Source organism: Astyanax mexicanus, chromosome 13, assembly GCF_023375975.1.
Source record: "Astyanax mexicanus isolate ESR-SI-001 chromosome 13, AstMex3_surface, whole genome shotgun sequence".
Taxonomy (NCBI): Eukaryota; Metazoa; Chordata; class Actinopteri; order Characiformes; family Acestrorhamphidae; genus Astyanax; species Astyanax mexicanus.
The window spans coordinates 13038566-13062813 of record NC_064420.1 but is presented as its reverse complement, the minus strand read 5'-3'; the positions used below and the strand labels follow the sequence as shown (position 1 = coordinate 13062813).

At 39.2% G+C, this 24248-nt stretch overlaps 1 protein-coding gene across 8 annotated transcripts in view; it reads right to left on the bottom strand.

Annotated features, from left to right (window-relative positions):
* Positions 1–634: 634 nt before the first annotated feature.
* Positions 635–24248, bottom strand: part of utrn (utrophin) — a 364200-nt gene continuing 340586 nt past the window's right edge. For 7 of the 8 annotated variants that reach the window (XM_022677556.2, XM_022677559.2, XM_049463002.1 and 4 more), the window contains 6 exons: positions 21351–21572; positions 16529–16742; positions 13090–13171; positions 12554–12640; positions 9809–9834; positions 635–2543 (listed from right to left, as the gene is read on the bottom strand). In XM_022677556.2, the coding sequence (XP_022533277.2) occupies positions 2535–2543; positions 9809–9834; positions 12554–12640; positions 13090–13171; positions 16529–16742; positions 21351–21572 (640 nt within the window). In that variant the 3' untranslated portion in view covers positions 635–2534. The remainder of the gene's footprint in view (positions 2544–9808; positions 9835–12553; positions 12641–13089; positions 13172–16528; positions 16743–21350; positions 21573–24248) is intronic. The other variant, XM_022677560.2, reaches the window with a different exon arrangement.

Genomic DNA, 24248 nt, shown 5'->3' with positions numbered 1-24248 from the left:
GAATTTCTGCACCTTTAGTGGCATAAAGTTATCCAAAATCAGTGTGTAAGACTGGTGGAGGAGAACATGCCAAGATGCATGAAAACTGTGATTAAAAACAGGGTTATTCCACCAAATATTGATTTCTGATCTCTTAAACCTTTATGAATATGAACTTGTTTTCTTTGCATTATTTGAGGTCTGAAAGCTCTGCGTCTTTTTTGTTATTTCAGCCATTTCTCATTTTCTGCAAATAAACGCTCTTAATGACAATATTTTATTTGGAATTTGGGAGAAATGTTGTCTGTAGTTTATAGAATAAAACAACAATGTTCATTTTATTCACAATAAAAACCTATAAATAGAAAAATCAGAGAAACTGATTCAGAAACTGAAGTGGTCAAAATTTTTTCCAGAGCTGTATATATCATTTTTCTTTCCTGCTATCCTGTCGTGCCAAAATAAGGTGTGAAATACTGAATATACCACAATATACATTTCAACTGTGTGATGGTCCATCCCAGATGCCTCCATGTTCAGTCTTCACCAGTTCTGGAGCAGATTTCAGATGATTGTGAGACTGAAGTATGTTGTACATTGTAAAGTTCCTCTTTTAAAAATCAACCCACCAAACGAGACACACTGTGCACCAATACTTGTTATAAAAATTTTATTTTGAATAAAACATGAAACCATATTACATGTAGTGTGGTCAGTCTACACTATCTACCTCTGGTAAGAACAACACACAGCTCAGTGGACGTGAAACATCACCAAAAAAAATAATAATAAAAATAACAAAATCAGCATCAGGGCCAGTATGTACTAAACACTGACCTCAGATCAGCCCCTCCCACCACATAAATCACAGGGCCAGGCAGAAGTTGACTGGAGCTCAGCTCTGGGAGACTGGTCCGATACGTACGAGCTCATTGGTCTGAACGGGTTTATAGTAGTGTTAAAAACTTAAACGCTGCACTGGAGATAGCATAGCACAAAAAAACACCACACAGAAAAAAAAGTGAGCGATCGGACAGGCTGATCCATGGAAAAGTAAAGCGAGGAGAATGGTCACCAGGGCAACCGTCAAATCACGAAACTAAGACTGCATTTTATTCTGATATATACGAGAATTCTCATTCAGGTGCTTCAGTTTCTCTCAATCTCAAACAATCTCTTCCCTGATCATGCTTAAAGGAGTACACCAGTGTTTTACAACCTGATCTGCATGTGAATCTCTGTTGCATTGGGTTGCTTCCTATCGACAATCATTTTGACATGATTCATGATGCTTAAGACATTAGAGATAACTGCAGAACTTTTGACAGGATTGACGGGAAACGTTCCTGTAATATAATGTGCCTATTGGTTTCTATTATAACTGTGTGTGAAGTGCTTTTCCAAAATGTCGCAAATTCCTGGAGTATTCCTTTCCATGATTTGAGACGGACATTCCACTGCGGTTTACGCCGATACGTGATTGATGATATGATTGGATAAAACAACAACAGTACAGATGCGAATGAGTGCTGTTGAGTCTGAGGTAGCAAGGCAATCATGGCTTTCTTCTGATTTTTGTTTTAAAACACAGATTTATAAAACTATTCTACTCAAAGATAAATCATCTCAGGGCCAAACATTCCCATAAATCCTTAAATCTTTCATTTTTAAGATCTCTCTTTAATATTTTTTTTATCTATATTTTACACTCAAATTGTTCCTCGTCATGCTTCATCACCCCCTCTGGAATGGATGCTGTATAGGCACACAGGCTTGTTTTGATGCTTTACGACGTCTCGGGCGTTCTGGAACACATACATATAGGTACGTACGGTAGTTCTACAAGGTGTAGCTGACTCTAGGACACCAGCTTGGGCGCAGAAATGCTTGATACTGCTTGCACTGATACCAATACTGCAATTATACTCTACCGGGCTGTTTACGGCAAACCGGCGCTGTAAACACAGACGAGAAATGGACCAGAGGGACACGTTCTGGGAGCGACATGCACTTGTCATAAAGTTTGGGGGCTGGGGTCATCAAAACACTGTCATTGTCATTGCACCCATCAAAGTCTGAGAGATAGAAGCCTTAACAAATCCAGGTTCTGAAGTTCTGGAGCAGTTAACCAGAACAGAGCTAAGATAAGACCGGGTTAATATTCAGAAATAACGGGTCAGTTCCTGGAGAGCGCACAAAAATAGAAGCTTGACAGGTTATACAGTACAAAGCCCCCAATACCCTAAATTATATCATCTGCATATTCATACAAATCACTGGAGAACCCACCTCAGGTACAATCTACAAGTTCATCAAATTTACAGTTGCATAGTACAGACAGATGGAGTAGAATAGAAGTAATAGAAGGGAATGGTGTGGTGCTGCTCTTTGGGCTGAGGGCTAACCGTCTCTAGCTATCTACGCTGGAATCTCCACAATCCCACCAATCCGGGGGGATTTCACCACACCGCCACTGATGGTGAACGTTCCTCATCCCATCTGGGAAGCTTCTCACTTTGTCAGGGGCGTCGTCCATCGATTGATTGCAACAGTCCTCACATTACCTGAAGAAAGACAAAGATACAAAAAAAAAAAAAAACACATTTACATTAAATATGGCTGCTTGAGGGACCATTTAAAAGGTTACATAGCATAGAACACAATCAGGAAGTGACATCATTTGAGAAATGTACCATACCTTCCCACTGCATTGTAAACTGAATCATTTTTTGCACCAGATCAGAGAACCATGAGTTCTTGTGTTAGTGGTGTTTGTTAGCTTTGCTGTGGGCTGATACTTACAGTACTTACAAAGCTGATAGATTGATGAACTCTTAAGGGTGGTATCTAGTTAGTGTTGTTGGGATTCTATTCTGTACAAGGCATGATAGGATTACACACTCTGCAAATGTTTGAATAGAGAATATTTCGACACCGGTTTTAATGGGGAATGCAACAATGTATTATGTAACCTGTATTGCCATCTACTTGTAAAACAAGGACTTCAACATCTTTTAACATTGGACAAAACTGCATTTTACAATTTACAAAATATGGATCATATGATCTGACCAGCTCTCAAGATTATTAGAAAATTATTGGTCGATAGTTTAATTGGGCTGAAAATCAGCTCCATATAGGACTCACATGAGAATATTAATACTGCTTTTATGTCTAAGCAGGGCATTTTTCTGTTTTATTCAAGGATGAATAGTTTTTGTATTTTGCCCTTGATGAGAATTTTGAAAACTTTAATGTAAAAAGGACACCGCAAGACACCCACTAACACCCAAAGGAATCGTAATAGCAGTTTAATCTCTAAAGGCTATAAATGCTCTACATTTTCTGTTTTAGTTCTTCACAGTATTGAACTGAAATGTCATCGATTTAGATGAAAATGAAGGCTTTCAGAGTGGCTTCGCATGAAACACTCCATATGAGTCAGAGTTATTCAGAGTGGTGCTGAATAGTTAGTGTGTTAACTTAGACACAGTTATTACAGTAAGTACAGTAAGATTAATGATCTGCCTGATGTTTGAGACATTACTGTATAATAATTATCAGAAAGTTCTGGATGGGTATTTGCAGTCTGTTGTTAGGCAAAATAATTTCTGAAGAATAGTCATGGCAATGGCATGGAAATGCAGTATGTACAGTAAATGGATTAAGAACTCTTGCCTTGAGGGACAGCATAGGAACACCCACACGTACTGTATATAAGTTGTAAGGTGTTATCTTGTGCTATCTACGGCAAGGCAATTGGAGCGAGGTCTGATATTGGAAGCCAGATTGATGGGAGCTCCATTTCCTCGATCCACAATCACATGTGTACCGGATATGAATATATCATAGAAGGCATTACCGCCCACAGTGGACAGTGCAGTGAGTGGTAATGATTGCAACTGGTGGTGGCAAGAACTGTCCAGAAACCAGAAATCAAATCCACATTTAATACAAGAGGCCACACAAGCTTAATCCACTGCAAAATCATGTGACGCAATACTAGTAATAATAGTTTCTGTCCAATAATCTCTTGGGTTATTTCATTGCAAAACGCAGACCTATGGGTAGGGTGTCCTGATTCGTGTGAGGCTCAAGGGGAGGGGGAAGTGTTAGGACTACAAGGTCTGTCAAATAGAGATTTTGTCAGAGGCACACTCAAAACAGAGGGCTATGATAAATCACTGGCAAGATGGCGGCACAAGCGACCACAGAAACCCACAAATTTGAGTATTTTCCTTGTTAAAAATGATGATAACCACTATATTACCATAGCTTAATGTGTAGTCTCAATGTTTTATGGCTATTTTCTTCCTAACAAGCTTTAAAAAAAAAAAAAAGTAGCTAGCTAGCTAACTTTCCAACTTTTCCATTCCATCTTAAATGGTGCAACATAGACAGAGGCTACAGCATTATGGTGGAATGGAAAATAAAATAAAAGTTAATAAAAGATCATTTTAGCTCCCCAGCACAGAGGAATTAAGGAATGGACAATAATAACTAAATGCTGCATCACCTGCACCCTTTCTGAAGACATCCAATAATGCCCTATAGATTACTAGTTAAGCAGCAGCTAGGTTGCTGAACTTTATCGCTCTACTGCTATAGCTATATCTGTATTAGGTGCGTGAAGGGTTGTTTCAATTCTTAGGGGGAGGATTTTTACAACTTTCTAAAACAAGAGGTAAAGAAACAAAAGAGAAATGGGATTGGGCCCAAGTGTTTCTCTAATTTCCTCATGAATTAACCACTTTCTACCAAAATTACCTAGAATGACTTTGTGTACACCTGCATGATTAAAATATGCTGAAATTTGTGGAAAGAAAACAAGTTAATTCCCCTTTAAAGACACAATAACAGCACAAATGGACTTTATATGGAGTCATTAAAGATAAAACATTACAAATCTAGTCTAGCACACATTACTAGCTTAAAACAGCAGTAAAGTAGCAGAAGTAATGATCTCTCCTCTACGTTAGGCTCTTCTGATTTGGTGGTGTTTCAATTATTAAAAGAAAAACCTCCTTAAATCCTCATTTCACACAACAGGTCAATAGAGCTAATGAGGCCATTCCTCCATTCCTCATCTTCCTCATCAGGACGAGGAACTAAGATGCTCTTAAAATGCAATCAAGCAAACGAGCCAAAGGTGATAAAGCAGCCCATCGCTTCCCTGGCTCTTCACAAGCTCATTTACACGGGGATTAGAAGCAGGTGGGCTCAAAGGCTTACGGAAGAAAAGCGATTCAACTGCTGCCATTTGGCTTCATTTTCCTCTTTGAAGTACGGCGTGCTGAAAGGGACATTTCTCTCGCTCTGTTTGTCGTCCTGCAGTTTAAAACCCTTAAGGAACGTCGCTGAATGGAGGGGCGATAAGAGAGGAGGAATGAATAAAAGAGGAGAAAATACGCCGAGGCCCGTTTCTCCGTCACTCATGCACTTATCTCACATTTAAGACTGATTTAGGGGAACATAAATACCCGACTGGACAGAGTTTAATTAAATATCCGCTCAGTGGAGAAAGACTGCAGGCTCTGGGTTCTCCACTATTCTACAATTACTAACAACAGGAGGACAGTCTTCAGGCTCCGTCACATTTATTATATTAAAAGAGAAAAGATACAGAGAGGAAGACAGAAGTCCATCTCCAAAAAAAAGCTTTAAATCAGAAGAGCTGTAAAGGAGCTTTTCTTACTAAATTAAAACATTTCCTCAACACCCAGTCACTCCACCCTCATCTTTCCCCACTTTATTACTCCACCCTCACTATCTAAATGTCTCTTTTACTACACCCTCTCTCCTCTAGGCTCTAATATTCCACTAACATCTCCATTACTCCACTACTAAGCTTCTCATCTCCACATTACTCCTCCACTAGTTCTTCAATCCCGCATTACTCCACCTCATTACCTCAACACCTTGTATTCCCACCCATCTTTCAACACCTCCATTACTCCACACCATCTCCTCAACTCCCCATTACTTCACCCACATCTCCTCAACACCTCCATTACTCCACACCATCTCCTCAACTCCCCATTACTTCACCCACATCTCCTCAACACCTCCATTACTCCACACCATCTCCACAACTTCCCATTACTTCACCCACATCTCCTCAACACCTCCATTACTCCACACCATCTCCTCAACTCCCCATTACTTCACCCACATCTCCTCAACACCTCCATTACTCCACACCATCTCCACAACTTCCCATTACTTCACCCACATCTCCTCAACACTTCATTGCTTCACCCACATCTCCTCAACATCCCCATTACTTCACACATCCCTCAAAGCTCCTTTACTTCACCTAATCTCTACACCCCCTTACTACTACACCTCATTACTCAACTCTTTCTATTCGACATCCCATTACTCCACCTCAACACACCTATTACTTCATCTACATCTCCTCAACACCCCATTACTTCGCATTACTTTACATTACCCCATCTTCGCAACCCCCTATTACTCCACACATCTCCTCAAAACCCCATTACTTCACACATCTCCTCAAAACCCCATTACTTCACACCATCTCCTCAACATCCCATTGCTCCACCCACATCCCCTCATCATCCCATTATTCCACCCCATCTCAACACCTCATTACTTCACTCTATCTATTCAACACCCCACTACTCCACCCACGACTCCTAAACACCACCATTATGTCACCCACATCTCCTCAACACCCCATTACTCCACTCCATCTCATCCACACCTTATTACTCTGCTTTACCTAAATAACACCCTATTACTCCCCCATCTCAACACTTCATCTTCGAACCTATCTCCTGCACACCCCATCACTCTACCCCATCTCTATCTTTTAACACCATCTCCAAAACTCCATTACTCAACCGAATGACCTTAACTCCCCATTACTCCACCTAATCTTCTCAATGCCTTATTAGTCCACTCCATTTCCTCCACACTCCATTACTCCACCTCTAGTTCTTCAATCCCCCATTACTCCACCTCATTCCCTCAACACCTTGTATTTCAACCCATCTCCTCAAAACTCCATTACTTCACTCACATCTCCTTAAAATCCCATTACTTCACCCACATCTCTTCAACACCTCATTACTCCGCTCAATCTAAATAACACCCTATTGCTCCACCCCATCTCAACACCTCATCTTCCAACCTATCTCCTCCACACACAATCACTCTACTCAATCTCCATCTTTTAACACCATCTCCAAAACTTCATTACTCAACCAAATCACGTTAACTCCCCTAATTAACTCCACCTAATCTTCTTAATGCCTTATTAGTCCACTCCATTACTCCACCCCAACTCTACAACACTCCATTACTCCATTTTATCTCCCCAATGCCCATTGATTAACCCCACCTCTTTACCTCCCCATCTTCTCAACGCTCAATTTCTCTACTAACATTTCATCAATGCCCCATTACTCCACCCACATCTTTTCATTGCCTCTTATTGCTTCATTATTTGCAACACATTGATGATAAAATATGCATAAAAGTGTGCATGTGTGAGTGTGGCGAAGGGGTGGAGGCAGCGAGAGAGAAAAGGAGGTGGTGTTTCACAGCTGGCAGGGAAAATTGGGTTTTAGCTCAGCCTCCTGCTGTGCCTCATGGGTAGAAAGTAGAATGATTCAACGTTTCAAACACACACACCCCGGCTGTTAGCCCACGCTGAGCTGCTGCGCGCCGGCCTGATGCAGGGGGTAGGTGTGCTTACAGACGCAGAGTGAGGCAGGAAGAGTGCGCAGTCTGTGAAACGGCTCTCTAATTGATGTCTAGCTCAGGAGAAGCCGCTGGTTTGTGCCTGACAGCGCAGGATATTTAGAGGGGGATCTATTTCACGTCCAGGCAGCTTCAGCTGTGGCTAAAAAGCTCTTATTACAGAACAGGTACAGTAATCCGCTACACCTGAGCAGCTTTCAGATTGGGTGGATGGTGGGAGGTGTAAAACTTTAAAACTCTAGCCTACATTTAAACTAGTATATTGTGTAACTTATATTCACTTTCTAACTCAGCAAAAATTGAAATTGGTTTGTGAACATCCTAGATAGAAAGCCTTGAGCAGCATTGAGCTGTGAAACAGTAGAACTGTGTTCTCTGGAATGATGATGTTCCAGTACTTTTAAAATATGTAAAAACAGTTGGGGATGGGAGGTGAGGTTGTGACCATCACATTTAAAGGCATTTTTGTTGGCCGCCACCACTGTTTAAAAGAAATCCTAAATACTGAAAGTATTACCTCAAAAACACACTAGTCCTGGATTGGTATCAGTTAGTTAGCCTTTTTCTCTCGTCTTGTTGCTGAATGATCCTTAAAGCAAAGCTACAACTGCAACAATATCTAGTAGACAGCCTTTCCTGGACAGTGAAGAGTTACATCAACAACTGCAACTTAATGCAGCTGCGTTTTTTCAGTAGAAGAGGTGTCTACAAACTTTTGGACCTTTGGACATGGCACGTCTCTCTGCAACATTTTCCCAATGTTTATTTCTACTCTGACAATTTGTTTGGCACAGAAAATTGTAAAACTGTAAGTCAACCTGTTCTTTTCTACATACTGTATTTTTTGGACTATAAGGCGTATATTAATTCCTTTAATTTTCCAAAAAGGAAAAGCAGTAGCCACTAACCACTAGCTGTTCAGAGGCGAGTTGGACTGTATACTGGACTGTAATCTGTAGCTGATTGTGCCCTGCGTTATCAAAACAGCTTAAGGTTCCTCAGTCTACTGTTCTCGGGCGGCATTTATTAGCGCTAACCGCAGCTGGCTAGTACTGCTAACCGCGACTGGCCAGTGCTGTTAACTGGAGCTAGCTAGCGCTGCTATGAAATCCGTGTAGATTTACATTCAGTGCTTGTTTGGTTTGTTTTAAGAATTAAAGTTTTGTTTACTTAGGGGCCTCCAGCTGCGATATCTGCTAAATTAAGAGGGAACATGGTGACCTTTGTTCACTTTAAGTATGCATTTTTACTATTAATGTGCCTTATAATCCAGTGTACCTTATGTATAAAAATAGACGTTCATTGATAGTGCGCCTTATAATCCGGTGCGCTTTATATTCCGGTGCGCCTTATACTACGAAAAATAAGGAATTAAAAGTCCTTTTAACATTTCATAAAACATTTTAGAACAATTCAAATATTTTTCCCATGATTCATTTATTTAAACCAAAAACCACTGGAAAAAACTGTGTTTGGTCCAATAAACATTCAGTCCAAACATTGTACAGATGTTCTTAAAGGTTAAATATTTTAAGGTTTAAAGTTTTTTTTTTTAATTTAATCCAAGAACCATTTGGGAACCTAAATTTGGAGTCCAACACACCTGTTTTTCTGTGTTAAGTCCAATGAAATCAGTGCAGTGGCAGGTTTTAGGGTTTCTTCTATTTGAAACTATGGAACGCTTCGAGGAACCTTTAGCAAAAGGTTCACAGTAGAACATCTTTACTGAAACATTATTTATTTTAAATTTTATATATACAATTTACATGAAAATCCTAAAAAGTTCCCCAATAAATAGACGCTTTTAACAGCATACACTGTGTAATAAACAACACACAACCCAGCCATTATTATGCAACTACTGAGCTTCAGTGAACTAAAGCCTGTTTCTGCTTTCACACTCCAACACAGTTCAACAAGTGCACTCCACTCCGTGCTCTGGAAGAATGCACTCAAAGCACTAAAACTTCCAAACAATACAAAGCCCATGAAGTGTGTGTGCGTCAAAACAGACAAGCCAAGAGGTTCAAGACATGCAAACGTGTTTATATTGAATCAAATTATTGTGTGTGTGTGTAGAATTTTATTCAGGACTCACCTGTGGTCTTGAGGACAGGCTTGAAGCTGTAGAGAAAAGGAGAAAAGAAGTGTTACGTCAGGGTTGCACAGTGCGTTGTGCATTTCTCAGTACTGCAGCAATACAGTTCTTTAGTTAGATACAACTCAGATAAAACCAGGGTTACATTGTGTTTTGTGTTTGGAGTTCATTAAAAAAAAAGGCTGTTTAAAAGGATAATTTAGGGCAATGCAATAATAAAAAAAAAACTTACTTTCTTGCCTAACATTTTAAAGGAATCATTTTTATTTTGAGGAAAATACCTGCTAACCTTGAAATAAAAATGATGAGTACAAAACAACCCAAAAATGCGGTCTAACAGATTTTCTTAAGCTTTTAATATTGGGTATTTAATTGTACATGATTGTAATTAAATCATAGTGTAGTGTAGTTTCAGTCTGGCAGATTAGATCCTTTTTTTCTACTATACTATTGTAAATATCTCAGGCTAGATTTTATGTTTTTTTTTTTAAATCAGAATATTATAATGTGCTGAGTTACTGAGTTTAACTGAGAGCTTTAATGGCAGATATAAACGCAAGTGTAGCTCCATATTCCACACCTTCAACAAGAGGAAACGTGCCATCAGCTGAGAGCACGAGTGTGTGAGGAAGAGAAAAAGAAAGAGAGAGCAAGTAAGTGCAAGTGAGAAAAAGAGAAAGAGAGAGAGAGTGCCTGAGAGTCTTTAGCATACGATACTGTTTTGACAGTTTGGAGGAAAATGAAGCGTAGACGAAAGTAGAGGATGGCTCAATGAGTAGCTTGCTGGATTGGCGACAGTGGCTTACTGGGACACTCAGAGTTTCTTAGTGTAGGTGTTGGGCGGCATTTACTAGTGCTAATTGCTGCTAACTGTGGCTAGCGTTTCTGCTAACCACAGCTAGCGCTGCTGCTAACCGTGATATTAAAAAAAATTGGAAATCTAAGCTTACTTTAAATAAACGGAGGAGCTTCACTCACCCAAATAAACAGTTTTTCTTACTATTGTCACTTAAAATGCACCTTATAATCCGATCAACAGCAGATTCTTACAGAAGTTCTGTAAGTTGTGAAGTGGGCGGAGCCTCCATGGATCACATCAGTGAGCACTGGGAACATCCCACAAGACCTGTCTGATGTTCTGGAGAAGTTCTGACCCTACAGTTGTACAGGAATGACAGGCTGGTTCTTATGAAAGTTTATCAGATTCTTATGCTTGTTCTTTTTCTGCTCTAACAATCAACAATCAACTTTAAAAACTGATAGGGGTGTATTAAAACATGACGATATTTCTTGTCAAGCTTAAACCTGTATCGCAGGCAAAAAATTAGTTTAGTGTGGATTTTTTTAAGAGGGATATGGCAACACAGTAGCGATAGCTGTGAGTGTGGTGGCTGAGCAATCTCGTCTCGTTCTCGTGAACACAGTATTGTGTCTCGTCTTGTGATATTAGTGTCTCGTCTGTTCACTCGCTGCCTAATATGCAGACACCACCCACTGACAGATGCCACTGTAGATGAAGATTATCAATGTTTTTCACTTTACCTGTCAGTGGTACTAATGTTATGGCTGATCAATATACAGTATCCTCCTAAAACCCGAAATCTTGCATGACATGCGTTTTTGAAATTTTCTTTCCTGTTTGGACGAACTGGCACCCGATTAGTGTAAAAACAAAGAATTAAGTTTTTACATGATGTAGTTTTTTGAGAAATTATGTCCACATATGAGGACATATTTCGATAGAACACAATAAAGTCACAATTAGTAATGATTGCAATGAGTAATGAGTGTAAATATGTTCTGCTAAATAAGTTCTGCTTCAAAATGAAGACACACACAAAAAAAAAACAACATTTACTGTATTTACTGTTCTGTATTTAAATTTCTGAACAAAATCAAAACTGTAATGTGTTAAACTCTTCAGCCACCACTAGGGAACAGTATAATGGCCTCATTAGAGGACTCCAGGCCCTTGTACAGCAAAATTTAGTGTTGTGGTCTAGACAACCTAAGATATGAACAAGGTTTTTTTTTCAAGAACCACTTTGGAACATATATTTTTAATATTTTTAAGTGTCCCAGTCCAGCCTGTACTGCCAATCAAGCACAACGTGAAACACAATAAAATAACTCTAAACCCAGGCCATGTATTTTTTCATTAATGTATCCATATCAGTCCTCCACTTAGACCCTCACTTTCCAAAACCCAGAAGAAACAAACAAACAGCAGCCTCTCTCAGCCTCTGACGTCTGCTCTCTGATATTAATTAATGCTAGAAAGCTGGAGAGGCTTTTAGGAGGAACGCTGGAAGAAGCAGAAAGCTTCTCTTTCTCTTCAGGAATAAAGAAAGAGCGTTTTATGAAGTGAAGTTCTGCAGGCAGTCCCGTCTTCTCCCGGGCTCTGGTTTTGATGTGTTTACTGCAGTCAGTGAACAAACTCAGCCGCTGAGATTAGAATGGATTTTGCACTAAATCTGCTGATGGACTTTCGACCCTGATTATTCAGTTTAATTTAGGCAGTTATTAGAATCATAAACACTGTTTTTTTATTGTTAGTGCCGTATCCTGAGATTACAGCCTGAAGGAAAGCAAACGGCAACAGTGCGCAAGTGTCAGACTGCTCAGAAATGCAGAGAGGTATTTTTAGATCAGCAGTGCAAAAGAGAGAGAGAGAGAGAGAGAGCAAGTGAGTGAGTGAGTAAGCAGAAAAAAGGGAGAGAGGAAGCGATAGGGGGTTAGACTTACGAGCACATGCAGGAAAGCTGTTATTAATCTGCTCCATAAGGTCAGTCATATCAGAGCTGGGGTTAAGAGACTGATCCAGTAACTCATCTGAGAACACACACACAACGACACACACACACAACTGAATTTACACAGCATTAAATAAAAACATATCAAAATGGGGAAAAAAAAAAAAAAAACTTTAAACCTTCTAACATATGTTGGTTAGAGGTAGGAAATGAAAGTTAATTAGAAATGTATTATATATTAACTAACAAAAAAATACATACGTATTGACAATATGGCTAGCCATAATTTGTATCATAATATATTTCTTAATTTTGGTCGATAAGATATAATTTGAATAGAATTCTAATAAAACAAAATTTAAAAATAAACACAAACATATATATATATATATATATATATAGGAAACAGGAATTTACAGCAGTGGAGTAAAAGTATATTGTACTCGCCCAGGAGCAAAACATACCAAGGCTTGCACAATGCTGCTTTAAATGAATACATTATTAATACATGTAGACCCATGTGCCTACCTGTGTGTTCTGGGTGACCTTCTGCTTCCTGACTGAGAGAGCCAGAGGAGGAAACACCATTTACTCTGGAATCCAGTTCAGGCTTTAGAGAAACAGAAAAAGAAAGAAAGAGAGAGAGAGAATGAGAGAGAGAGAGAAAGAGAGAGAATTATTAAACCATGGGAACACTGCTCTTTATTATTGATGGTGACACACTTACAATTCCAGAAGTTCAGCTAATAAACAGATTCCCCAAAAAGCATCAATAAAACAACAAGAGACAGGACCCGTAGAGGGACACACACACACATGCCCGCACACACATAAACATCAGAAGTAAAAGCTTGGTTTCATCTAGAGAACAAAAGTTTGGAACTTTAGAAATTCACACCTAAAAAAAAAAAAAAGTAGCTCTCTTTCCATGAAATCTGGTTTCGACCAATGTGTGGCTGAACATGGTCTAGATGTGGATTTTATTGATGCTTTTTTTTCTGGACTTCTGGAATCGTAAGTGGCTGATCATAGCCTGGATAAAAGGTTCATTAGGTCCAGGTGTAATTAATAACTAAAAATGAAGTTTGGTAAAGAAACAAATTAAAGTTTTGTTTTTTTTTAATCAAAGATGCCACCAAACAGTCAAAACATTTTATTTTTTTTATTCGGGTATTTATTTAGCTGTAGTTATGAAATGAGGGATCGTACGTTAACGCTGCTAACTAACACTGGACTTGAATTGTAACCAACCTCATCTCTGTAAAAAAAAAAAAAAAAAACTCTGAACACACGCAGAGCTCAATATTTCACAATAATGAATTAGTGTGATTTAGAAAATTAAATTTATGTGGGATTTATGTGCCTAATTTTTAGCTAATATGTTTTGATAACGTCAGTTCGTGAAGCTGTACTAAAATCACAGTCTTTTTAACATTTATTAGATTTTTAAATAGTTTTCTAAACGCAAATCAGTGAAAATTAGGAGAGTGTGTTTAAGGATATTGGTTAAGTGTTTGTAAGGAAGGTTAGCCTAGCATGTTGTTCTGTTCTAGACTACAGAAGCAGATTGTTACTGATTGGTTGCATCCAGGCTGTGGGATAAATCACGTTCATTCGATTTCACCAAACTGCCCCTTTAAAGCTAGTCTTAACACAAGTGCACACTTTAAGCTGTCGGTACATAAGACATTACCTAACGACACAATTACATTTAAATAAGGAAGTAATACAAAAAAGCTGCAGCTCTATTTTTTAGGGGTTCTGAGGACAGAACAGGACAGACAGTCTGGCCGAACACAAGCTGAAATCCTCACTCACACATGTGGGAGTTAATGGGGAACGGGGTGGCTTAGGTGGGATTTTGTCGTTTTGTAATTATCACACACACAAGAGCACACAGGTAGTGTGTGATAAGGCCGTGTAAACAGACAGCGTGTGTCATTTCAGCCGCTTTTGTTGGTAGAGCAGCAGCAGGAGTGGGATCATCCAGATGATCTGAAAAGACCACAGATCCCACAATGCACCAGCATTAACAGATTTGGTGAGCTGAATAGCTGAGCAGCTGCAGCTGATGTTTCCTGTTAAATGTGCAGGAACATGTGGAGAACGGTGTGTAAACAGGGGATTTGTTGGGTGTGTGGGTAGAGGGTAGTGACGCTGGCCCTGTGTGTTTGTGTTGTAAGAAGACGATTAAAAGACGGAACCAGAAAATGTATTTTTATTTAGCTAGATATATTAGCATTAGCCAAAAATCCTTTAATTTTCCCAAAAAACATCAGTGCGCCTTATGTATGAATTTTACCAGTCAGGTTGTAAGGAGCAGTAAAGCCACTTTACTGAAGTACAGTGTTATACAGGAGTTTCAGTGAAGTTTCTCCAGCACTGAGACTGGAGCAGAATTAGCATTAGCCGCTAACCGCAGCACTAGCTCTTTACCCGTCCAGAGGTGAGTATATCAGACTACGTGGTACAAACTGCTAGCTGATAGCACCCTGGATCACTAGAACACTCAGTGTTCCTCAGTGTAGCGCTGTCAGGCAGCATTTACTAGCGCTACGTGCTGCTAGCAATGCGGCTAACGCTGCTACTAACCGCGGCTAGTGCTGCTGCTAACTGTGCTGTTGAAAATAATGAAAATCTATGCTTACTATAAATTAACGGAAGCGCTTTACTCACCCAAATAAACAGTGTTCAGTAGAGAAATCTTTGTAGATTAACATCCACCGCTCATTTGACTTTATTTCAGTAATTCAGTTAAAAATTTTATATTCATTTATCATATAGATGTATTAGACAAAGAGTGATCTATTTTAAGTGTTTATTTCTTTTATTGTTGATGATTATGGCTTACAGCCAATGAATCCCCAATAATCAGTGTTTCAAAAAATATATATATATATTGTATAAGATCAATTGACACTTTTGGCAGTGTGGGCAGTGTGCCAAATCCTGCCGGAAAACGAAATCCGCATCTCCATAAAAGCTGTGGGAAGCAGATGGAAGCATGAAGTGCTGTAAGATTTTGTGGGAAAACACTGCACTGATTTTAGACTTGATGATAAAACACAGTGGATCAACACCAGCAGATGACATGTCTCTCCAAACAAACCATCACTGATCATCAGAAAAGTTTACATTTCATTTGTGAATCAAGGCAGCAGAGTCTGGAGGAAGAGTGGAGAGACACACAGTCCAAACTGCTTGAGGTCTAGAGTGACGTTTCCACCAATGTTATATCAAGTCTAAAATCAGTGCAGTTTTTTCCCAGAAAATCTTACAGCACTTCATGATTCCCTCTGCTGACAATTTCTATGGAGATGAGGATTTCATTTTCCAGCAGGACTTGGCACTCTGCCCACACTACCAAAAGTACCAATTGGTCTTAAATAATATTCAAATTTTCTGAGACACTGATTTTTGGGTTTTTATTGGCTGTAAGCCAAAATCATCAACAATAAAATAAAATGAATCGCTTAAAATAGATTACTCTGTGTGTAATACATCTATATAGTATACCAGTTTCACATTTTAAACTGAATTACTGAAATAAAGTAACTTTTTTTAGGATATTCTATTTTTTTTTTAGATGCACCTGTAAATCTATACCTCTGTTCTAATGGTAACTATGACTGCACAATTAGGTGCATTTTTGATCTGCATCACAACATAAGCTTTTAAATAAGAAACATGATGTCATAGCTTAAAACAAAAAAACACACACACACACACAATCATATGAAACCATATGCAATCAGAACAGTGGGATTTAAACAGAGTACAGCACTGCTATGTAGTGAGTGGGGTTTAAACAAAGAACTGAATGAACCACTTCTGACACCAATCTTTAAAAGACATGTAGACTATTATTTAAAAATCGATACTGTGTTTTTGAGAATTGATCAAATATTGGAAAATGTAATATCTGGATGCTTTGTTATTTCAGTTTTTCTTTTGTAACCGTAGTTACCGGATGCAGTAGCTGTCTGAGTCTGTAGAGCTGGGACTCCAGCTGTTTGTTATGGTCCTCCAGGATCTGCATGCGAGCCTCCAGGCGTCCTTTGTGCTGCCGCAGGAGTTTAGCCTCCGCCAGCAGGTCGGCCTCATCCGGCCCAGCGCACACCCCCTCCACACTGCGCTGCCTGTGCTGCTCCCGCAGAGCATCGTACTCCCTCTGCAGAGAGCTATACACACACACACACACACACACACACACACACACACACACACACACACACACACACACAAACACACACACACACACAGATCAGTAAGTGGAGGCTTTCTCAGGCTAAAAGAGAGCAACTAAATGGACATTTCAGTGCAGGAGAGAACTTAACAGCCTTAATGCCAAATTCAGTAAAAAAAAAAAAAAAAAAAGAATAATTCAACCTATTACTCCAAATGTATCACATCATTATCTAAGAAGTGTTGAGACTCTGTAGTTCACTTTACTTCTACAGTACAGCTGGAAAATGACAGTTTTCTCTGTCCATAAGTCCTTTCACACTTATATAATAGCTGTGGATGGAATAGTGTTTACCAGAAAAAGGCCATTTCCTCAATGAAAAAAACAAATTATCACATTATAACATGTGAATGACAGGTTAAAAAGGTTCTAAAGTAAAATGTACAGTAATTTCACAGATTAAAGGAGAAATCCGGAGTGAAATGGACATTTTGTCAAACTGCTCACCTCCATTCACCCACAGCATTTCCAAATACAGCCAAAATTGTAGCTGATGCTCCCAACAGGTTTACAATGATAGGGATAGGGGCATAATGTTACTCATGCAAATAATTTTTTACACCATTAACTAGCTTAAAATAGCTCAACAAAACAAAAAACTGAGAATATTAAAAATCTTGAAATTAAGTCATGATAAGTCAATTAACAAGCACGTTTATTCACTTTCAAAGCTCTCAGTGTCTTGTTTTAAATATCAGGATCTTTAGAATTATACCAATGAAGAGTGAAGCTACTTTGAGCTTGTTAATGGTGTAAAAATAGTGATTTCTTTGCTTGGAAAACCCTATGCCCCCATCACTAGCATTGCAAGCCTGTTGGGAGCATCTTCTTTAAATGAATTCCCAGGTGATTGCAATAGTATTGTATGTTGCTTCTTAGTGGTTGATATGGTGTGCTGGAAAGTAGCTTATATGGTATTCCACATGCTATGTGGAGGCAGTAGGTAATATGCTGTATTTTATGGTTGTTAGGGTGGTGATATACGCAGACTATGGTATCCCAGGTGGTTGATAAGGTGTTTTCAGGTGATTGCCATTGTATTTGTTGCTATGCCTTATCTGATGGTTGTTATAGGGTGTTGATATAGGTGGTTCATAGGGGGCTGTGGGGTGGTTGCTAATACCAGACTTTTTAAATCAACCCTTCTCACGTCACAATAACACAGATACTGTATGTTATTAACACCAAACCAACCATTTGCAGCAACTAGCAATAACCTATTACCAAGCAAATCTATACCATCTTCAACCATCTTGCAACCAATTAGCAACACCAGAATGATATTGTGGGATACAATAGCGAAAACCTAGCATTACCAACCACTGAGCAATCTTGAAGAAAGCATCTGATATGCCATAGAAACTAGGGGTGCGATTCGGTAACAATTTTTGGGGTCACAATTCAATTCAGAAACAATTTTCGATATCGGAACAAAATAGGAGACAAAATGATTTAAACAAATAGAACAATTTTTTTAAACAATAACTATAGGTTCCTTAATGTATCAAATTTTTTTGCAACATTTCATATTCCATTTTTGTAAATATTTAAAATGAAACCATAACAATTAAACACAGACATCACAGTCTTTTTATCAATATTGCATTAAGGCTACATTTTCAAAATTTATCCTAAATTTTAAACATACGCCTGTGCTAGTCTATCGGCATTAATCAGAGCCAATTTTTTTGTTTCACTGTAGATAGATAGATAGATAGATAGATAGATAGATAGATAGATAGACAGACAGACAGATAGATAGATAGATACTTTATTGATCTCCAAGGGTATACACAGTACACAAAAGTAACTAGGAAGGATAAAATAAAACAAAACTTATAAAAATACAAATACCAAAAAATGTGTATAACAATTTGTATTTGTAAAAAAAAAAAAAAAAAATAGTACCATGCTCATATCAAGCTCTCTCTTCCCCGGGACACTGACTTTTAGCGATGACAGGGCGGGTTGAATCACACTCTTCTTCTACTCCATGCTAGCGGGCTTCATTCAGATAAATTGAGCTAGCTAACTAACTAGCTTGCCTAGATGGCCTTCTTCTCCAGTGGCCAATACTGTCGTAGTACTGCAGTAATGCAGTAATGCAGTACTGTCGGGAGTAGAAGCATCAAAAAAATAAAACCTAAATGCATTTTTAAATAGATTTCAGCACATTTTGAATTGATTCAGAATCAGTGTTGGGCACGTTACTTTGAAAAAGTGATTAGTTATAGTTACTAGCTACTTCTCCAAAAACGTAACTGAGTTACTAACAGAGTTACCCCACTATAAAAGTAACTAGTTACCAGTAAAAGTAAATATTGCATTACTTTTGTGTTCCTCTCCCCCGTAACACCCCCCCCCCCCCCCCCCCCCCCCGGCCAGATGAATAGAGTGCACAACAGCAAAGACAACAATCATTGCTTGGGCGGTTATCTTATCCTCCCCTCCCTTGTGACTCACACACACAACGCGCACACACACACACACACACACACTTCCATCAACAACATGCAACATCACAGCAACCACCTACAAACCACAAACTAAAACACTTAGAAAATCACCCTATAAACCACTTATACTGTAGCAACACACAAGCAAAGTCCTAAAAGTGAAAACTGCTGATCTATAACTCTTACTATACTGTGAAATATGTTTGTCTAGTTTTGATTATTATTATTATTATTATTATTTCCCCACAATTTGCCACCTGTCTCAGCGTGAAAAGCGTGGGTGTATAATATGTTCACTGTGAAGGTTAGAGCTGCTGAAAGCTTCTGCATGGTTTAATGACTGACTCCTGAGTGTCAGAGAGTGTGAACCCGCTGGGACTTGTGCCATAACCTGACAACAACACAGCAGTCAGCTACACAGCGCCAGCCCCCAGCTACACACTCTGATCCCCCCGCACCACAGCAGCGCCCGCACACTGATGGGAACGAGGGGTGAACCGGCAGCGGGAGGAGAGCGCACTGCGAGAGGAACAAATCAGCACTGTCACTACTGTCGTGCAGTGTCACAGACTCGCAGCGTCACTCTCTAACACACACACACACACACGTGTCAGACATGCAGTGGATGTGCTGCTGCATGAATATTCACGCCGCTTCTAAAAGCATCCCACTGAGCCGGCGGTGCTGACGCTCCCGCTGCTGGCGCGGGGATTTATTTCCAGCAGTCAGCGCGAGGAACAGCTCACTCAGTTCAGCTCTTAGTTAATTAAAACGCTTCCAACCCAAACAGAACAGCAGATGCTGGCGAGGACACGCTATTGTTTTTACAGAAAGCTGAGTGCTTTCTGTGAAACCAAATAAAACAGCCTTTCCAGCAAAGTGTCTGTAAAATTTAGCAAGCAGACTTTTTTACTGACTGAGTCTGTACAGTGTACAGAGCCAGCGCTTCCAGCAACAGATAAAATACTCAATTAAAAAGCTTTAGAACTGAGACGGGAAAAAAAGTACTAAACACTAAATCCTTACTAAAGTTCTCACTTTGTAATGAAAACTGGGCCAGAGAACCATTAATTTATATTTATTAATTGTATTTGATGTTTTTTTATTGGTTTATGTAGCAAGAACATGAATACAGACAAACGTAACCATTGCCGAGATCTCTTATACATGCTTTCTTTGTTACTGGATACATACATAGTATTTTAATACAATACTTCTATTCTGATTTGGCTGCCCACCCTGACATGCTGTCCATTATGAATACTGCATACCGTATTTTTACTGGCGCACCTTGTGTATGAATTTTACCAGTCAGGTATTAAGGAGCAGTAAAACCACTCTGCTTACGTACAGCATTATAAGTGTGAGTTTTCAATAAAGGTATCTCCAGCACTAAGGCTGGGTGCAGCAGCATTAGCATTAGCTGCTAACCACAGCACTAGCTCTTTTGCCGTTCAGAGGTGAGTATATTGGACTGTAGTCTGCGTGATTTCTGTGTTAAAACAAGCCACATGGGATGAACCACTACCAGATAGCGCCCTGGGTTACTGGAACACTCAGGGTTCCTCAGTGTAGCGCTATCGGGTGGCTTTTACCTGCAGCCAGCGCTGCGGTTAGAGGCTAATGCTAACACTGCTGCACCCAGCCTTTACTGAAACTCACCCTTCGAAAAAATATTGGAAATCTAAGCTTATTGTAAAGAAACTGAAGTGCTATCCTCCCCCAAATAAACAGTTTTCACGAGAGAAATTCTTATATTTGTAGAAAGTGTAAAACTAATGTGGGAAGCAGAGAAAAAAGTATTGACCCTCTTAAAAGTACATCATTCAGCCCAGTACAGTGAGTATCAGACACAGCAGAGCTAACAAACACCACTAGGCACGCAAAACACCAAATGATGCCGACTACATATAACCACAGCTAAAAGTACAGCAGCAGCAGTCAAAACGGATATATATATATATATATATATATATATATATATAAATTCAAACAGAAGGTGATGGTTTTACATTACTGTGTTCATTAAAACAATGCTTAAAGATGTTAACTCAGGACTGTTTGTGTTTTAACTGTTTTAAACTCACCGTTGCTCCTCCTCCAGGCGAGCGATCACTCTCTCCAGCTCTCCTCTCTCCTCCTTCTCTACAGCCTGCAGGATCTGGGCGGGGCTCTGCAGGAGTTGCCCCGGGCTGGGCAGGTTTACAGCAGGGGAGCGGGGTGGGTGGATGGGGCTTTGGGGCTGACTGTACGCTCCCTCGTTTCCCAGGGTCTGACAGTACTGCAAAATCAGAGCGTGCTCTTCATCCCTGCAGATAGAGAGAAAGAAAGAGGTTTATTACCCATAATTCCTGTAATTCCACTGCCCCAAGCTCTGTTAATCTACTGTGAATAGCATTAAAGTCTTAAATTATTTAAATTTGATCAACTGAGAGAACTGTTTCAGTTCACAAACGGATTAAAACTACAGAAACAAAGGCTGCTTTCACACCCAGACTTTTCTGGTTTGGTCCAAACTAAAGTAGCAGGTGTGAAAGGGGCCACAATTCACAATCTGGATTTAAGGACCAACATTTGGTCTAACCAAAAGTGTTGGTGTCTGTTCTGATAAAATGAACCAAGATCCGATTCATTTGCCTATTTAAAATCTTTTAGCTGGTTTTTAGCTGGTTCAGGTCATTATCAGACACTAAACAATAGAAGAAGAAAAAGAACAGGTGTTGTGCCGAAATTTGAATCCTCTCAATATGCAGATGCACCATGCAGAAATATAGGTACAACAATTTTTTTGTTGTGCGCCTTATATATGAATTATATATAACAGTAGGTATTAAGGAGCAATAAAACCACTCTGCTGAAGTACAGCGTTATGCAGGAGTTTCAGTGAAGTTTCTCCAACCCTGAGGCTGAGTGCAGCGGCATTAGCATTAACTACAGCTGGCTAGCGCTGCTAACCGGTGTTGGCTAAGCGCTTGCTAACCGGGGCTGGCTACGTGCTTGAAAGCTGGGGCTGGCTAGCGTTGCTAACCGGTGTTGGCTAAGCACTTGCTAACTGGGTATGGCTAAGCATTTGCTAACTGTGGCTGGCTAGCCATTTTTTTAAGAATTACAGTTTTGTTCTATTAGACTTCCAAGAGGCGAGTCCTGCTAAATTAACTATGCATTCTTACTAGTTTTGCTTAATGCGCCTTATAATCCGGTGCACCTTATGTATATAAATAGACTAGAAAATAGATGTTTATTAATAATGTACCTTATAATCCAAAAAATATGGTACATTGGTGAATTCTGTATCTACTGTAACTGTAGATTAACCCTTATTTATAAACACAAATAAAAGGAATCCAATGGAAATCTGTTACTCATGCTGCTGCGGGACATTTCTGCACTGAAAGGAGAGTAAAAATGCGCTGGAAAGGAAGAATTTGGGAAAAACACTGGGAAGGTAGCTCTGAAATTTACAAATTTCACATATTACAGACACATTAGAGTCAAGCATATGGAGACTCCGCCCACATAAGTGATGATAAAGAATGTAGGATAAGTTCTACAGTGTGAAACCAAACTAACTAAACAAAATAAATGCAATGTAACAAACACATGAACCTTGGTTCAGACTTTCAGTTGTGAAAGAACTCTTAATTGTCCTTCATTTGAAATAATGTACTGAAGATTTGCATAGTCTGCAATGAAACTAGTGTATTGATGAATAAGCATATCTGTATCTGCCTCTGAATCTTTCTGCAATACTGAAAAAGTCAGATGTTAAGTAGCTTGACTGGATGAATTTTGATGAATTTTGATTCAGTGCTGCTCTGCATATGATTGGCTCTGTGCTCAGAGAAGCGAGGAGAAACCGGAGCTTCAGTGAGTTTCATGAAAAGAAGAAGCACAAGGCATGCAAATGCACCGACCAATCATTAAACAGAAAAGCAGAGGAAAATAAAAAACCTAAGCAGACTAAAGCAGATGATCTGACTCAGACAAGATAAAACACGGGTGATGAGGATAATGAGGGACAGTGATCCCGCCTCCCAATACATCCTCAGACCTCATACCTCACACTGAAACACTACCACACCTCACACACAGCCCAGCAAAGCCCAGTCTCTGTCTGAATCACAAAACAGGGATAAGAAGAAGCAGAGTGAGACAGAGAGAGCGATAGAGAGAGAAACGTAGACAGAGAAATATAAGAAGACAATTCAAGATAAAATAAGGGATAAACAGATGGCAAACAAAGGGATAAGGAAACATAAAAAGGTTTCATTTTATGTGAAATGAAAGATATTAAAAAAACAAGGGAGAGAGAGAAAGATTAATTCAAATTTGTGACAGACAGAAAGAAAGAAAAGAGACAAGAAAAAAGAAAGACAGAAAGATTACTAAGAATTAGAAAAAGAAAGAAAAAGAACAAGAGAAAGAGGAGAAAGTGGCAAACATTAGCAAATGAAAAAGTTTAACAGGAAAAGGAGATGCATATTTGGGGGGGCAGAGAGAGAGAGAGAGAGAGAGAATAGAAATAACAAAAGAAAGAGAAAAACAAAGAAGATCAGAGAAAAAGAGATAAAGTGGGAGAGTAATAAAGAGAGAGAAATAAAAAGGAAAGAGAAAGAGCCAATGAGAGAAATGATATACAAGTAAAGAAAAGCAGTGGGTAAGAGAAATATAAGAGAGAAATAAGAGAGAGAGAGAAAGAGAGAGAGAGGGTAAGTTAGATGAGTGAGAAAAAGAGATACAGGAAAGAAAAATGAACAAGAAAGAGCAAGAGAGAAGGAGAGATGAGAGATGAACGAGAAAGCTGAAGAGAGAGCATGTGAGACATAGAATGGGAGGTGAGAAAATGACAAGATGAGAAAAGGTGAAAATTGAGAGGGTGAGATGAGCAAGCAAGTTAGAGAGAGAAAGAGAGAGAGAGAGTGTGAAAGTCAGTGAGATATATACAGGAAAAAAAGAGAGAGAGATGATAAAGTATATGAGAGAGC